The sequence below is a fragment of the Salvelinus alpinus genome, chromosome 28, assembly GCF_045679555.1.
Source record: "Salvelinus alpinus chromosome 28, SLU_Salpinus.1, whole genome shotgun sequence".
Lineage (NCBI taxonomy): Eukaryota > Metazoa > Chordata > Actinopteri > Salmoniformes > Salmonidae > Salvelinus > Salvelinus alpinus.
The window spans coordinates 19,070,373-19,089,151 of NC_092113.1; the positions used below are offsets into that span (position 1 = coordinate 19,070,373).

The window sequence follows — 18,779 nt, forward strand, 5'->3', positions numbered from 1 at the left end:
AAACTAGACGATCTAATGTACTTAGTGCTCAGTTGTGCACCGGGGCCTCCCACTCATTCTATTCTGGTTAGAGCCAGTTCTCTCTGTTCTGTAAAGGGAGTAGTACACAGCGTTGTACGAGATTTCAGTTTCTTGGCAATTTCTTGCATGGATTAACATTAATTTCTCAGAACAAGAATAGACTGACGAGTTTCAGAAGAAAGTTATTTGTTTCTGGCCATTTTGAGTCTGTAATCAAACCCACAAATCCCAATCATAGGCCTATATGCAAATACACCATTGCCATATATGGATCTGTGCCATTCACCTTGAACTGGAATGTTTTAACAGCATGACAGGTTGTAAATAGATGCGCTTGTTTTGAGATCAAAGCGAGAGCTACGTGTGCACATTTCTGCATTTGTTCATATCCTTTGCTACTGAGTGAGTTATTAGCCAAGTTATAGATAACTTGTAGTCAGCAATGGGGGAGTGATTGCTTCCTACAAGAGAATAAAATGTGCAAATCTTTGAAAAGCGAGTCAGATAAAGAGCTTTTTTTGTCTTAAAGGGGCAGTGTTGTATTTTTAGACAGGCTTGAATAAGCTAAGTGGCCAATTTTTTTATTTTACCTTTATTTATCTTCTCTAGGGTAGGTGAGACGCTAACGTCCCACCAGGCCAACATCCGGTGAAACTGCAGAGAGCTAACATTTTAAATACACCATTCGTTGTATTAAACATTCTTGTAAATACATGTATCTTACATCATTTAAAAGATGAACGTCTTATTAATCCAGCCGCTGTGTCAGATTTCAAAAAGGTTTACTGCAAAAGCAAACATGCGATTTTCTGAGGACGGCACCCCACACACACACAAGTATTACTAGCATTTTCCAACCAAGCATTAGCGTCAAGAAAGTCAGAAATAACAATAAAATAAATCGCTTACCATTGAAGATCTTCCTCTAGTGGCAATGCCAAGAGTCCTAACTACACAGTGAATGTTCGTTTTGTTTGATAAAATCAATTTTTATAGCCTAACACGAAACATTTGTAAACCGTTTGCGTCGTGATTTCCGTCTCATTCAACTTTGGACGAAGCGTTCGTGGTAATTACACACACTAAACAAACGTTTATCCAGTCATGGTTGGTTTCATTGCAATCCTCTGGTTGTTACTAACACAACCATACATGATGGCTCTTTCCCGGGACGTATTGACCGAAACAAACCGATTTGAAGACACCAATCAATGACCTCATTGCGCACCAATGGTAGGACCGGTCTATCGTTGATTGACTGTATTTTGGCCCAATGACCACTGATCATCTTGAAATCTAGCTTTGAGGATAGCCAATGAGCTGAGGTAAACGGCAATATGTAATGGTTATACGTTTGAAGACCAGCCTTTGTCGTAAACTCTGGCGTAAAAGAGGTTCATTCGCCATTGCAAATCTTACTCGACGGAGCCACGAGTGTTACGCATAGCAGTACATATTCAATAGCATTTTCAACAAGTTTATATATTTAAATTATGGCGAATAAATCAGGAAAAGCTAAAACAAAGTCTAGGTATACAGATTTAACCCAAATTATAGAGGAAATTGATAGAGACAGCCCTCCATCTCACAGCTAGCCTTCAGGGAGCTGCTCATCCAGGAGCTTGCTAGCTACAGCAAGTCCACTGCAGCACCTTCTGCTCCGTCAACCAGTGGTGTTCATCTGTCCAGATTCATCTCTGCAGGCATGAATGTGCCTCAGGGCAAAAAGGGCACAGTGGGGAGGAGACGTTGTGCCCTTTGTCACAGGAAATGCCCCATCACCTGCACCACCTGTTCAGTAAGCCTCTGCTTTACAGCAGAAAGAGACTGCTATGGGCCATGGCACCAGCAGCACAATATTGTGTAGAGGACTGAGGGTCTTCACAATATTTATCTATTTATTTATTTATTTATAAAATATACAATATTGTAAATAGAAAATGTGTAAATAGTTACCCTTGTTATTTGTTTGTTTATTATTATTTATTTATTTTTATTATTTTCATATATATATATATATATATATTTATTTTTTTGGTGTGTGTTAGAATAGCATTTATGTATTTTGTATATAGTTCTTTCCTTCAAAATGTATCACTGTACCAATTCGGCCACTTGGGTACATTTGGGTACATTTGTGTGGGACACCAGGGTGACTTCATGCTCAATGTCATGTAGCTCGCTCATTTTTGAAGTTATCTGTCTAAAACTTTGCTCAGCTATCGTTGCCATCTTATGTTCTTCATTCAAATCATCCACAGCATCCTATCTGTATGTTTGGCTGTTCTTGGTCATTTGAAAGATGATGCAGCAACAATAAAAAACAGAAAACGTATGTTTATTTCCTTGTATTTTCTTCTACCAGATCTATTGTGTTATATTCTCCTACATTCAATTCACATTTCCACAAATTCAGAGTGTTTCCTTTCAAATGTTACCAAGAATATGCATATCCTTGCTTCTGGGCCTGAGCTACAGGCAGTTAGATTAGGGTATGTCTTTAGGCGGAAATTGAGAAGAAGCGGGGGTACCCCAAAGAAGTTATACAGGTTTTTCTCATTGAGATAACATCTCTTTTCCAAGAGAGACCTGGTCCAATAGCAGCAGAGGGAACAGTGTTTCAGACAAAACAATTTACATACACTAACACAACATTAAACAAAACTATAAACACACATACAGTACAACAAAAACATTTTACATTAAAAACACAAACGTCTTGACTAAATACAGCTGGCCTAAAAACAATTACACTCTTCTATGATATATACATCGATCAAGTGTTTAAACTCCACCAACAAAACTAGATCATCACATTTTAAATTGTTCATGACAGAATTCCAGGACCACGGAGCTAAGTAAATAAAACTATTTCTACCATGTCCTGTTCTAATTTTTGGTACTGTTAGAAGCAAATCAGAATGGGACCGTAATTTATATTTATTTACTGACCCGACTAAAAAAAGAACAGAGATAAAATGGCATTTTACCCAATATGGCCTTATAAATCAGTGTATACCAGTGTTTAAGCCTACGCAAGGTCAATGATCAGCCAACAGCGCTGTAGAGATCACAATGATGTGTTAGAGTGGGGGTGTCAAACATACGGCCCGCGGGCCGGAACCGGCCCCCAAGGAGGTTCGATCAGGCCCGCAGGATAATTTGAAAGTGGAAAAAATGCATAAAAGACATGGAATTAATATTTTTAATTCGCTGCAATTCATGGATTATCCGCTAAGGGGCGCACTCTTTCCATCAGAGTAGAAGACAAGCCGCATCACTGAGACAGACTGAAAACAGCAGACGGTATCAATGCGCCATCTGCTGCTTGTTACGACGTTGTTAATACCTTGGTCTCTACCTCTCCGCTACACCCTCATTAGCCAAAATGTCGTTATCCAAACGGAGAAAAGTAGATAAGGAGTGTAGAATTTTCAAAGAAAAATGGACCACGTTCTATTTATTTACAGAGATGCACGGAAAACCTTCGTGCTTGGTGTGTTTGCAACAAGTTTCGGTATTTCGGTACCTTTAAAATGCTGCCTTAGATACTGTTTGCATTGAAAGAATACAGCTCTGTGAAGATGAATCCTTACTGTGGTGATTTAAAAAATGTGCACTTTAATGTTAGTCAGCAGCTTCAAAACAAAAGTTGTGTGATGGAATTCTACTGTTCATACAACTCCATACATTTTCAGTATGTATTGTATGTGTATGTATGTTTCATGTATGAAGTTTACAGATTTACAGGACAGGCGAACACTTTCTTCATTACACATTTAAAATCACTCTCCTTAGTTTGTAAGGTGTACGCAGGGATTACATTTAGATTTTATATGCGTATGTGTAAGTGGTTTAAAAATTCCTTTCTTTAAAAGTCTCATTTAATCTTAAAGTGCATTACTATATTTTTCAGTACCAATTAAAGTTTTGTGCCTTTGTACAATCAGTGGGATCAGTTGCAATGCATATTTGTGAATGATAAAAGTAAATTGCACATTTGTCTAAGGAAATATGAGGTGTTTCATGAAATGTTTTGTAAAAGGATAGTTCATTAAATTTCAATATTTTCCTAATGTTCTTGTGCTTCTTTACACCAAAACAAAGGAAAGACATGATATTTTGGTTATTTATAGCAGAGTATGGTATAATTTTAATGGTCCGGCCCACTTGACATCTCCCTAGGCCGTATGTGGCCCACGATGCGAAATGAGTTTGACACCCCTGTGTTAGACTTTTCTGATTTGAAATTAACCTGAGGGCTGCATGATATACTGAACCAAGTGCTCTCAGGGTAGTGGCTGAGGCCTGCATATATATAACATCACTAAAATCTAAAACCGATAGTAATGTACATCGTATCAGCTCCTTCCTGGCCTCAAAAGAAAAACAAGCCTTATGCCGGTAATAAAATCCTATTTTCAGCTTGAGCTTCGTTATCAAGTTCTCTACATGCACAGTGAAGCTCAGCTTATCATCAACCCACACACCCAAATATTTGTACACTTTAACTTGCTCTATAGTATGTCCAGCCAATGTAGCAATGACATGATTTGTAACATGCCTGGCATTTGAAAATGCCATACATTTTGTTTTACCCAAATTTTAAATCAGCTTTAAATCATACAGATTCTGTTGTATGATGTTAAATGCTCTTTGGGCATTTTCAAAAGCTAAAGATAAACTACTACCACTTGAATAAAGAACAGTATCATCGGCATAAAAATGAACATCCGCTGTTTCAGTAAGATCGCCAATGTTGTTGATATACAAAATGAACAACTGTGGGCCCAAAATAGAACCTTGCGGAACACCTGAGCACACCTCTATGGACTCCCATTTACAACCATCTGCCATTACACATTGTGTACGATTTGATAGGTAATTTATAAACCAATCTAGAGCATAACCAGTAATTCCACAACATTTTAACCTTTGCACTAACACAGCATGGTCCACGGTGTCAAAAGCCTTCGACAAATCAATAAAAACAGACACATAATGTAACTTCTTATCAAGAGCACAGTGGATGTCATTTAAAACCCTCAATGTTGCTGAAACAGTGCTGTGGCCAGACCTAAAACCTGATTGTATTCCATTTAAGATGTTGTTTTCTTGGAAGGAGACCTTTAGCTGCCTACTAACTAAGGACTCCAGTACCTTTGACAGTTCAGACAATTTTGATATGGGTCGATAGTTGTCAAGTAGCGAAGGATCTCCACCTTTCAGGAGAGGCAGTACAAAAGCAGATTTCCACAATACGCAGAGGGAAACATAATTTGTCTTATTCTCTGTAATAATGGTATATGAATAATGCATAATGCATTTTATTTTGTAAAGTGGTTTCTTGCATCAAACAACAATATTTGCATTCACCTCTTGTCTGAAGGACAAGTGGATAAACATGTTAATGTCAAGCCCTGCATGTTTTTTTTGAAAAGAGTCATGGAATGTAGGCCTACATTGAACACCACACATTGGCAGCTACTGTAGGCTGAACGTTCCATGTTAAAATGTTATGGGATAAATTTTCTCCATTGTTTTTGATGGTAGGCCACTCTGGTAGGCCTACATTATGATCAAATAGCCACAGTAGTCTACTTGACTACTTGAATTTGCACAGCAATGAAAAAAACATTGGTAGTGAGTACAGCCCAGTACATCACTGGTAGCTACTAGCTACATATGTATAACTTTGAGCTGAATTGTCTGTCTTTGCAATTTTCGTTTGCCCCCGTTAACATATTTAGCAAGCAGGCTCCATGGAAATGTGCAATTACTTGTGCTAATTTTGCTAGCATTCTGGTAATAGATGCCCAATGGGCTTTTTTGTGGTTGCGTTTTTAGCGCCCCTTGTGTATTAAGCCGGTAATACCATAAATCCTAGTAAAACGGTATGACATTTTATTATTATTATTATTATTATTATTATTACTACTACTACTACTACACTCACTTTTTCTCCCCAATTACGTGATATCTAATTAGTAGTTATGATCGTCTTATCGCTGCAACTCTCATACAGACTCTGGAGAGGCAAATGTCGAGAACCATGCGTCCTCCGAAACACAACCCTGCCAAGCCGCACTGCTTCTTGACACACAGCTCTCTTAACCCGGAAGCCAGCCGCACCAATGTGTCGGAGGAAACACTGTCCAACTGACGACCGTGGTCAGCTTGCAGGCGCCCAACCGCCACAAGGAATCGCTAGAGCACGATGAGACAAGCAAGTCCCGGCCGGCCAAACCCTCCCCTAACCCGGACGACGCTGGGCCAATTGCGCGCTGCCCCATGGGTCTCGTATGGATCGAACCCGAGGCTGTAGTGACGCCTCACCAATGCGATGCAATGCCTTAGAGAGGTACTCCACTCGGAAGCCCTACAATATGAAAATCTGGTTACCGCTCAACCCTAGTAGTGTAGGACTCACAGCTTGTTGCCTTTGAGGGCTGCGTGGTGCAGCAGGTTGAAGCCGCGGTGGTTCTGCTGGGTGAAGTCTATGTTGGGCACCACGACCAGGATCTCAATGATGTTCCGGAAGTCTTTGGCGATGGCATCGTGCAGCGGTGTGTCTCCGTACGAGTCCTTGTAGGAGGAGGAGAAAGAAGTTAGCCAGGTAATAAATTATCTGTGGTCAGTTTATAGTTGTAGCCCCTAATAGAGAGGGTTAGCATTTGGGCAGGGAGAGCTGATCCTAAATCTGTGCTAACAGCTGTCCTAGAGGGATGTGAGACCTTGAGGCCTTCTATTTGATCATAGTTCTACAGCAACGTTTATATGTCATGAATGGACTACAGGGTTGGGCGGTATCCAGATTTTCATACCGTTTCTATACCATCCCGGGGAATAAGTTATTACACATGGTGCGCTATTTTGGGGGGGGGGGGGGGGGGGGGGCACAAAACAATTTAGGCAACAGGGATCCAGGAGGGGATTGAATGTCTCTAGTCTGAGTACCAGTCTTTTTAGCTAACATTCCACTCCATGTCATTGCCAAAGAGACTGGCCTTTCGGCAATCTCAACGATGGATTTGCGGGAGTTGCTCATGGGTTGTTGGAAATAAATATATTTTCCATGACAACATGTGGAGCCTCGAATAGAATTAGAAACAAACATTTAACTGTTATCGAAAGGAACGTGTCTGTCAGCCCTGCCTTAAAAGACCAACATTTGTTAAAGAATGGTTAAAGGGGTCTGAATACTTTCCGAAGGCACAGTGCATTCAGAAAGTATTCAGACCTTGACTTTTTTCACATTTTGTTAGGTTACAGCCTTATTCTAAAATTGATACAATAGTTTTTTCCCACCTCATCAATCTACACACAACAGCCCATAATGACAAAGCAAAAACAGGTTTTTAGAAATGTTGGCAATTTATAAAAAAATAACAAAACTGAAATATCACATTTACATACAGTTGAAGTCGGAAGTTTACATACATACACCTTATCCAAATACATTTAAAATCAGTTTCACAATTCCTGACATTTAATCCTAGTAAAAATTACCTGTCTTAGGTCAGTTAGTATCACCACTTTATTTTAAGAACGTGAAATGTCATCATAATAGTAGAGAATTATTTATTTCAGCTTTTATTTTTTCATCACATTCCCAGTGGGTCAGAAGTTTACATACACTCAATTAGTATTTGGTAGCATTGCCTTTAAAATTGGGTCAAATGTTTCGGGTAGCCTTCCACAAGCTTCCCACAATAAGTTGGCTGAATTTTGGCCCATTCCTCCTGCCCAGAGCTGGTGTAACTGAGTCACGTTTGTAGGCCTCCTTGCTCGCACACGCTTTTTCAGTTCTGCCCACAAAATGTATATTTTCTATTTTGCCACAACTTTGGAAGTATGCTTGGGGTCATTGTCCACTTGGAAGACCCATTTGTGACCAAGCTTTAACTTCCTGACTGATGTCTTGAGATGTTTCTTCAATATATCTACATAATTTTCCTCCCTCATGATACCATCAATTTTGTGAAGTGCACCAGTCCCTCATGCAGCAAAGCACCCCCACAACATGATGTCAAGCAAAGAGGCACTGAGTTTGAAGGTAGGCCTTGAAATACATCCACAGGTACAAGCCATGCCATTTTCTGGAATTTCCCAAGCTGTTTAAAGGCACAGTCAACTTAGTGTATGTAAACTTCTGACCCACTGGAATTGTGATACAGTGAATTATAAGTGAAATAATCTGTCTGTAAACAATTGTTGGAAAAATGACTTGTGTCATGCACAAAGTAGATGTCCTAACCGACTTACCAAAACTATAGTTTGTTAACAAGAAATTTGTGGAGTGGTTGAAAAACGAGTTTTCATGACTCCAACCTAAGTGTATGTAAACTTCCGACTTCAACAGTAAATACATTTACAAATGAAAATATGCGGTGATGGAAATTATGCAGACAATTACATTGATGGAAGCCACACTATCTGCAATATTAAAGCTGTTAGCGAGGGAAGTTGTTGTATTTTGAGGCTTAAAATCAAACCAAAGAGGTTGCATGTGTGGAATTGCAGTATGTATTTAGTTTGAGAATTTAGACATGAGCTAGAAAATTTTGACAAACAAAAAACAGTTGCTTAGCAACCGGATAACAACCTGTTCTGTGGAGAGAAAAAAAAAGTGAGAGTTCCAATATTTGGATAATCGTGATTGGAAGATAGCTGTGAGGATTATCGAATCAGGATCAACTCTGTTCACTTCAAGCTCATTAGTAGCGCTCGCCAGGTTGCAGTCCTAAAACCCGGAAATGATTTACCTCTGGTTCGTTCAGCGATCCAAGTGGGGAACATTTATGGGGAAAGAATAGGGTTTTGGGATAAATGCCGAAAATAAGACTGAGGTTAACACAGGCTTAGGAGATCTTAAACATTTTGATCTATGAGATAATATCATTCAGTTAACATGGCCTTTATTAATTATGTAGCCTTTGTGCTATTTAAATTTAAAATATGATTCAAAATTCACAAAAAGTGAAGTTGATGAAAATGATCTCATAGAACAAAACGTATAAGATTTCCTAAGCCTGTGTTTACCACAGACCTTATTTTTGGCATTTATCGAAAACCTCTACAAAAACGCCATTCATTTCCCCATAGGCTTTGTCCAACTAACCATGAAGTTAATGCCTACAAAAAGACACCACTACTATCTCTATATGATACAATGTTCATATTTGAAGATGGCAGATGGGCCAGTCTCTTTGGCAATGAAAAGGCATTGCAAGGAATGGAATGTTAGCTAAAGAGACTGGCACTCAGGCTAGAATGTCTCTGCTGTAACCAAGAAGCTTGATCTTGATATCTAGCCACTTGGCTAGCAAGTTAGCAAACCAAATGCAAAGCTGGAGCCCTGAGCTGGAAACAATTTATTTGATACATCTTAGATTTGTTATAGTTATACTTAACGTATAAGTAGTGGAGTAGCATGCACCCCCGCAGCCCTTGGGTACCCCCCAAATATATATATCGATATAAACGGTATACTGTATCGCCCAAGTCTACTCTGAGTACTCATGTATAGCAATGCTGCTCTTTTCTGTTACAGTACAGCTCAGATACACACATTAACAAAAATAAAAAATTATATTTAACCTTTATTGAACTAGGCAAGTCAGTTAAGAACAAATTATTATTTACAATGACGGTCTAGGAATAGTGGGTTAACTAACTGCCTTGTTCAGGGGCAGAATGACAGATTTTTAACTTGTCAGCTCAGGGATTCGATGTAGCAACCTTTCGGTTACTGCCTCAACGCTCTAACCACTAGCCTACCTGCCGCCCCAACATACACACACAAACTTCAAGCAACCATTCCACTCCAGCTGAACACGCACAATGCTTGAGCAGAAAAATGAAATATCCCAAACAGTACCCAAAACCAGAGACCAGATGTGAGGCGAATTGAGCTGCTTCGAGATATGGCCGTTTGAGGAAAGCCCGGCAAAGTTGGAGAGCCGTCTAAATTACCTTAAAGAACTCAACAAATGAACACAAGACTCACACAGCCCTTATGAAGAAATTATTCAGGCTTGGGGTGAATACGGGTGCGTCGACTTAAGATAGTAAGTTATTAGTCCCCCAAAGGGGACATTTTATTGCACTAGCCAATACATACAACATCAATAAATACACAGTAAAAACACAACAAATGACAGACACTAAAAGCAGCACATCAAAGAATATAAAAAACAAAGTGTTAAAATGCTTCATAAGAGAAGGATCTGCGGAAACATTCTGTTTTGTTCCTAGTTCAAATAAATATGTCTGCCATTGCAGTCTATGCTGTTTAGTTTCTTGAGAGACTTGTGAGTGTGCATGTGTGTGATTTGTATGTACGGGCGGTGAGCATGACAGAAGAAAGCATGAACCAAAGTATTGAATTAAAATAGGGAATATGATGGCATTTCTGATGCAGATAATGTAGTTCTTATTAGTGGGTACTGACCTGTAGGTTGATGTCGGCTGAGTGTTCCGACAGGACGCGCACCACATCGGTGAAGCCCTTGTTGACGGCTATGTGCAGCGCTGTGCACATGGAGTTGTTCAGCAGGTTCACGTTGGCCCCTTTGCTCAGCAATAGCCGTGCAATCTCCGCCTGGTTCCTGCACACACACAATGAGCAACAAAATGTATAGGCCTAACCACAATAATTATCCTCTCTATTTAGGGTACTCATTTAAATATCCATTACTCAATGCATTTTCATATATTTGTTGTGTTGTTTTAATTGACTCATTCTGATAACAAATGTATGTTTTTAATCACTTATTTTAGGGGGGGGGGGCATGGTGAGGGATTATGGACAACAGTAATGCCCCTGTGTGATTGACTGTTTGTGTGTGTAGTGATTTTCACCCCAAATCCAATTAAAGCCAGAGACCCCCCCCATAACCTGTTTTCTAACAATGTGAATACAGGGTACTTAAGGGTACTGGCAACCTTGTGTGTGTGTGTGTGTGTGTGTGTGTGTGTGTGTGTGTGTGTGTGTGTGTGTGAGTATTCCTCTCACCCGAAGGCCGTGTAGTGCAGGGCGGTGTCTCCGTCCTCGTCCTTCACTTCAATCGAGCTGTTGGCTTGCAGCAGAGCCAGGACCACCTCCATGTGGCCCTGGTGGGCTGCCACCTGCAGCGCCGTCTTGCCCTGGTTCTTTATATCCACCTGGAGATGTCACACACACAATCAATCACATTAAGAGATGTCTCACACACAATCACATTAAGAGATGACAGACATACAGTCTGCGGTGGCGGGAGTGAACGCACCTTGTCAGGGTATTTCTGCACAAGCTCTCGGACTTTGTTGGCACTGCCATGCGCCGCCTCGATGACCAGCCGGCTGGGGTTGTCCTGATCTGTAGACTGAGACAGCAGCTTCTCCAGGACTGAAATGACTGTGTCTGGAGAGAGAGATAAAGAGGGAGGACACAATCGTCAATGAAAGGGAAAAGGGAGAGTGAAAAAAGATCATGTGGATGAATAAAGAGCAAGGGAAGGAGAAAGAAGAAAAATAGAAGAAAGAGAGACATGTTAGTGATGTATTCCAGAGCATGGAGAACATGCATAGTTGGTGCTGCGCTACCCTCCAGGCCCCTCTAAACTCAGAGAGCATACACAGTTACCAAGACACTTTGTTAAGTCAAGTCAAAGCAAAACCATTGGAATGAGTCAAAATGTCCCTGTGCACCCTAACCCAGCATTACGAGCCTCTCGTATCCACTCTCTTCCACCATGATGTATATGACGGACACAGAAAAAGGGGTGATTGAGCCAGAGTACCCAAGACTAGTAGAACCACACATACACACATGAGGATCAGTAGAGGCACATACGCTGACAAGGCCTCTGGTGCTTGCCTCCAACATGAAGGGGCATGAAAGAGAGAAAAACCAGACATTTCAGAGACATGCAAATTACGTGCAAATGATATCCGTTCGTCATGCATGTGGAGACAGTGACCAGGTGAAACAGCGATATGAGGGGCCGTATATGTAACAGACAGCCACTGTCACAACCCTTGGTCAGTAGTGCATGCATAGCTTGCAGCAAGAGTGCTGGAAGAAGAGGGAGTGGTGGAGGGGGTCCATAGGGAATTCAGGGAAAGTGATAAGGAAATGGAAGGAGAGATAAAAAGCAAAGCTCGTTGGATGACTGTTGGATAAGAGGCCCCTTCCTCCTGTTTGCGAGGTCTCAGTAGTCCTTACTTCCGGATACGTTGGGGTTCTCGGCCGTCATGAGGTTGGCGTCCACCTCCACGGATTGGGCCGAGAGGCACGCCGGGTTAAAGGTCCACGTCTGGCCGTTGAAGGCCACGCGCAGGTCCCCGTCGGCGTACACCTTCAGCACCTTGCCCACCTGCCCCAGGGCCTGATGGGAGAGGAGGGGGTGTAGAAAACAAAAGGAGGAAGATGGGTGGGGGGCAGAGGAAAGAAGGAGAGTGAAAAGACAGTGACACTGACAGTGTTAGGACACCAGATAGGTAGGTAGGACTGTTACACTTTAAAAGTTCCTCTCGTTGTCTCCTTTCCACCATGACCAATAGGACAAGATATTAGGTATAAACACCCATCACAGGCCATGAAGGAGAGGAAGTGTTTCAAAGAACCTTCATCAAACCATGAGTGTCATCTTTCCATCTCAAATGCACTCTTTTTAGATACCAATGACACTCTGGGAAATTCTCAGGGCTTTTATTTATAGGTTATTAATCAGGATGCTTTGCTTTCGCAGAAGCCTTAAGCTTGTTTACCGGTAGTCCCCGAGGCATAAAGGGCATTGCCTCTAATGCAGAGGGCCGACTGCCAGCTGAGGCTTCGCACAATGGCATGACAGGAAGTTCGTGCCAGGCTAAGGAAACCTAGAAGGGAGGTTAGTGCCAGGCTAAGGAAAGTTAGTGTTAGGCTACAGGAAGTTAACTCTAGGGTATGGGAAGTTAGCCTCAGGCTATGTCAACATACGGGTGTCATGCTGTCTGTCCATTCTCCATGGCCAGCCTGAAGCCTCTTAACGCCGTCTATGTCTTCCAGCACTCGCACCAGCTCGCCCACACCAAAAGTGTTCACCTACGACAAGAAAGGGGAAGACAGCAAATTGTTAGCGATGTGATTTTATGCTAGTCTGTCAGCATTAGCATCACATCGCTAACAAACGCTAACTTATAAGACCATGCTGTGAGCCTGTATTCATTTCCCACTGGTAGAGGTAGACTACCTTGGTTAGGGCCCCTGGGTGGAAGGTCCAGCGGATGTTGTTGCTGTACTGGACTCGGACATCTCCACGGTCAGTGATTCTGTGTACCGTCCCGATTCTGCAGGTGTACTGTAAACACACAAATTTGCAGTCGCAGATTGTGGCCGGCCTTGACCTTATCGTTTCGCTGGCTCCATTGATTTGAACATAAAAGGTGCTTGTTGGTTTTGCTCTATTGCACACCAGAGACCAATCACGCCGACGACATTACATAAAGCTGGGTTCAAAGTTTCAAAATGGGGAAACGGTACTCAGAATTTGAAGTAATATTTGTCTAACATGGCACATGCAGTACATGCAGTGCAGTGACAATGTGGTAAACACTTCAAAGTAGTTCTACAACTGGAGAAAGCTTGGAATGAGGTCAGAGAAATTCCCCCATTTGACTTAGAGGGAGTTTAGTTTAGTACCTCTGCCATTTTGGGGTTCCACCCTCCGTGGCCCTCCTGCATCTGTCTGAGGATGTCCACCTCCAGGAGACATTTCACCTTGTCCCCCTGGTTGAAGGTGTGGCCTTCTGCACTCTCCTGCCTCTGCAGTTCTGCGTGCTCACCTGTGTACGCACGAACCATAGATGAACACACAAACGCACATAGGAACATATGACAAAAATAGGCCAACTCTACACTGAGTGCCTTCATATTGATATACACGGAGTATAAAAAACATTAAGAACACCTGCTCTTTCCATGACAGTCTGACCAGGTGAAAGCTATGATCCCTTATTGATTTCACTTGTTAAATCCACTTCAAATCAGTGTAGATGGAGGGGCGGAGACCGGTTAAAGAAGGATTTTTAAGCCCGGAGATAATTGATTGTGTATGTGTGCCATTTAGAGGGTGAATGGGCATGGTAGTAGGTGCCAGGCGCAACAGTGTGTCAAGAACTGCAATGCTGCTGGGTTTTACACGCTCAACAGTTTCCTATGTGTAACAAGAAATGTCCACTACGCAAAGGACATCCAGCCAACTTAACACAACGCAACTCAATATTAGGAAGGTGTTACTAATGTTTGATTTACTCAGTGTATAGGGGGAGTCAGGGGTGTCAAACATGCCCAAATTAATTGTTGGGGGGGTGGGGAGACAATCTGAATCGACATTGAAATAACTAAAACCTAATCGAAACAGTGTAGAAATTATAATGGACCTACATTTATAAATCTCTTTACTCTGTCCAGCTTGCTAACAGTCGAAACAAAAGCTAGAAAAAGTCAAGAGTATTCAACATTCCAAAAGTGATGGATAAGACAACTTTTTGCAAATTTTGACAGCGAGGAAATAATACATTTTAAGTGCGGCCCTCCTGACCTCAGGGAAGACCGAATGTAGCCCATGGGGCAAAATGAGTTTGACACCCTTGATCTATAGGATACATATACTATTTTCTAGAATGACAAAAACAAGCATGTCTCCTTTACAACAGGTAGAAACTTATGTCTACACCCGCCCTAGTTTCATACCGAGCTTTGGTAGGTGGTCTTTGTAGTAGAAGCCTCCCTGGACGTCAGACACGTATTTGAGGTCTACCTTGCCCTTGTGACCCATTCGGTAGACGTTGGTGGTACCATTGGACCAGGTGACACTGGCCACACTGCGACCGGACTCTGTGTCCCAGCCACGGATGTCCACCACCTTCCCAACCTTACCCTCTCCTCCTGCACACGCACACACGGTGTAGAAGTGTGGGAGGAGAGAAAGAGTGAAGAGAGCAAGATTTTTTTTTAAATTGGCTTATTGGGGAAACATTTGGAATGATGAGAAGATAAATAGTTATGGTGAATATATGAAACACAATCATTTTATTTTGTGTAGTTTGATTCCGTGCACAGGCCACTTCAAAAGACACAATTTTTAAACAGGAAATGGTGTCCATCAATGTTTCACATCCAAATGTTCAACCCATTTCTGGGAACACACAGCACACAGATCATACTCTGCTAAAGGAATCTTGTCAATTCTAGACTTAGCTAATTCAACACATCACATACTGAAAACAAGAAACAACAAGTGAGGATCGTGACTCCAAATTGGTGCTCTGGATGCTGAGAAAGGCTCAAAGACCAATCAGATAGTGCCTTCAGGAAGTATTCACAACCCTCAACTTTTCCCACACCTGAATTGAAAATGAATTGAGATGTTTTGTCACTGGCCTACACACAATACCCCATAATGTCAAAGTGGAATCATGTTTTTCGAATGTTTTACAAATTTATTAAAAATGAAAAGCTGAAATGTCTTGAGTCAATAAGTATTCAACTCCTTTCTTATGGCAAACCTAAATAAGTTCAGGAGTAAAACATGTGCTTAACAGGTAACATAATACATTTCATGGACTAACTGTGCAATAGTGTTTAACCTCTTAAAATGTAACGGCAAATGTAGATTTCCGCCTAAATAGACATACCCAAAAGTAACTGCTATTCATGTGTAATTACATGACTCTGACATGCAAAAACTTGGTATATTTGGAAAGAAGATATCTGGGAGATGATGGGAAAATGATCAGAAGATAGGAGTTCCGTAGTTCAGAATACACAAGATCTTATTTTGAAAGTCATCTTTCATTGAAAAGCTATAAGTGAATTACTGATGCCCAGAGCTGGAAACACATTAGATGGCTTCCACAACATGTGAACAATATCAGAAAGAAAATGGGATTGATAGACCTAACAACTAGAAATGGGCAGATGTTTTATTAAGTGGTGTCAGGTGTGCTCACGGGACGCTTCCAAGTGTCTCTAAACCTCTCCAAAGTGGTATTTGTCTGTAAATTAGATAATTCCAATGGTATTACATATTTGCAATCCCCAAATGCTATTTGTTCAGTATAAAACACAATTTCTACCAACCTCTCAAACATTGTGGTGGGTGTCGGGGGACATACAGGGGATATCCAAGTGTTTTTTTCAACCTCTCCAAACTACCTGAACATTTAGCCTAGGCATATCCAATGTATTGGTTCCACAAACAAATGAACTGTTTACAAAAACAATATAAAAGCTACAGATATACATTTTTTTTTTTTTTTTTAAAGGTCTTATCAAACACAAACTTGGTTACACGTGTCCTTCACTAAAAAACGTGCAAAAATAGAAATAAGCTGAACTATTTACAAAATGGCATTCCTGTTACATCCCAGGTGTAGATGATTAGATTTCACCATAGCTTGCTCATGTCGTGATAGTCTTTGAAGCAGTCCCTCTCTGCAAGGAAACAAAAAGAGAACTAGCATTTTGGACAGAAGATCTGGTATTTCCCCCTTTCTTCCCCCCTGTGTTTTGTGCAATGCTTGCGGTTCTTCCTTTTGTCTTTTGGCATGTATGTTGGATAGTGGCACTCACCTTGAGTGGGGGGTCTTGCGATGGTTGTGAGTTTGCTTTGGGCCCCAAATTCAGCCATTTCCAACACCAGCTGCTCTCGGAAGGCCAACTGGGTGAAAGGGGTTTGACCTTTTACTTTGGCCATCTGCTTGTGGAGAATGAAAGCAATGTCCACAAAGTGTAAAAAAAAAAAGTCTCATACAACTTCCTGGTCTTGTGGAGTATCAGATAGTAGCCTATCAGAGCATCAGATAGGTCAACACCCCCCATGCTGGCATTGTAGTCCTTCACAGACACAGGAATGGGGACATCAACCCTTTTTCACCCTCCTTGAGACATGGTTGTTACTGAATGCCTTATGCTGTGTGGTGAGCAAGGTTACTTTCCTAGTGAAAAAGTAGCTTGTTAGTCCTGATCCAACATATGATCCCCCTCTCCACTGTCTTTGTCATGTCGTTTACCTTGGTCTTGGGGAAACCAATTATGTTAGGACGAATGGTGCCCCAAGCACTTTCTTTTTCAAGAGCTCTATGAAAAGTGGATGTAGAACCGTCACACGGGGTGATTGACATAGCAGCGGGGGGTGAAGACCTCGACCGGCGAGGGAGCTTGCTGGGGAGGGGTGGCTCTCAAATGTCATCATCATATTGATGAAAGACACACAGAATTACAGCTGATTAAATTTACGAAACGACATTACTGTAAAGTAAAAACACCAAGCCTGAACCTTCTGTACAGTGAAACACGCACACACACAATGCAAACAGTAACACCTTTGAGACAAAGGCACAGGTGAGAACTGCAAATAAACAATGGCCATGAGAGTTTAGTGGCCTCTAAAGTTACAAGGATGAAACTTAGAACAGCAAACAGTGGAATTATATAACATTGAAATGACTTGTTACATGGGCCAATGTAAACTAAATCCAAAGCACAAAAAGCAGACAACTTATAAAAAACGAAATACATATAGTAAATTAGCTATATAAAGTCATGAAAATAATTTACTTACAAATCTAAAAGTGGATCCAATCCTTCGAGAAAGCAATCTTTGTCAGCCGAGTCTAAATCCTTGTTGTCCAAATGGCTCCCCTGATCCGAGTCCAACCAGCATTTTATTCAAATCTTCTATGTCGGTATACTTATTCATAGCTGCCTTCTTAACTTCCTGTTCGATATTCTTAGTTTTTAAATCCAAAACAATACGTTACTGAGTCCCACTCTCCATATTTTCAAGCATAGTGGAGGCTGCATTATGTTATGGGTATGCTTGTAATCATTAAAGACTGGTGAGTTTTTCAGGTAAAAAAAAGAAACGTAATGGAGCACATGTAAAATCATAGAGGAAAACTTGATTCAGTCTGCTTTTCACCAGACACTGGGAGATTAATTTACCTTTCAGCAGGACAATAACCTAAAACACAAGGCCAAATCTACACTGGAGTTGCTTACCAAGAAGACCGTGAATGTTCCAGAGTGGCCGAGTTACAGTTTTGACTTAAATATACTTGAAAATCTTCGTCTAGCAACGATCAACAAGCAATTTGACAGAGCTTGAAGAATTTTGAAAATAATAATGGTAAACTGTTGCACAATTCTCGTGTGGAAAGCTCTTAGAGACTTACCCACAAAGACTCACTTTCGTAATCACTGCCAAAGGTGATTTTACAAAGTATAAACTCAGGGGTGTGAATACTTATGTAAATGAGATATTTGTGTATTTAATGGGTCTATACATTTCCTAACATTTCAAAAACATGTTTTCACTTTGTCATTATGGGGTATTGTGTGTAGATGGCTGGGGGAAAAAAGCTATTTAATCAATTTAGAATTCAGGCTGTAACCTTGGAATAAGTCAAGGTGTATGAATACTTTCTGAAGGCACTGTAATCTGAACAGACAATGAACATTGGCCATCTTTCAACAAGGTTTGGCCAATCATCCCTTCGATTCTGGTTAGAAGTGAAAAAAAGTCTAATAAAACAGAACACAAAACAAAGCACACGTACAGGCTGGGGCAAGCACCACTCACATTCTCAGACTACTGTAACCAAACACGAGAGAAAGTACAATAAAATACATTGATTTACTAACCACCACTTTCTACTTTACTACTTACTGACAGTCTTCAAGTTCAAATGTCATCAAATACTACGTTCAGTTTCCACCACAAAGCGAGAGC

At 41.0% G+C, this 18,779-nt stretch overlaps 2 protein-coding genes across 7 annotated transcripts in view; both read right to left on the reverse strand.

The window, feature by feature from the left end:
- The window catches only part of LOC139557336 (E3 ubiquitin-protein ligase MIB2-like), a 108,346-nt gene that overhangs the window by 27,861 nt on the left and 61,706 nt on the right, over positions 1 to 18,779 (reverse strand). For 5 of the 6 annotated variants that reach the window (XM_071372010.1, XM_071372013.1, XM_071372014.1 and 2 more), the window contains 9 exons: positions 14,738 to 14,932; positions 13,685 to 13,827; positions 13,236 to 13,343; positions 12,983 to 13,087; positions 12,230 to 12,392; positions 11,292 to 11,425; positions 11,039 to 11,187; positions 10,475 to 10,631; positions 6,452 to 6,606 (listed from right to left, as the gene is read on the reverse strand). In XM_071372010.1, the coding sequence (XP_071228111.1) occupies positions 6,452 to 6,606; positions 10,475 to 10,631; positions 11,039 to 11,187; positions 11,292 to 11,425; positions 12,230 to 12,392; positions 12,983 to 13,087; positions 13,236 to 13,343; positions 13,685 to 13,827; positions 14,738 to 14,932 (1,309 nt within the window). The remainder of the gene's footprint in view (positions 1 to 6,451; positions 6,607 to 10,474; positions 10,632 to 11,038; positions 11,188 to 11,291; positions 11,426 to 12,229; positions 12,393 to 12,982; positions 13,088 to 13,235; positions 13,344 to 13,684; positions 13,828 to 14,737; positions 14,933 to 18,779) is intronic. The other variant, XM_071372012.1, reaches the window with a different exon arrangement.
- The window catches only part of LOC139557339 (anoctamin-7-like), a 262,338-nt gene that overhangs the window by 16,898 nt on the left and 226,661 nt on the right, over positions 1 to 18,779 (reverse strand). The window lies entirely within an intron of this gene.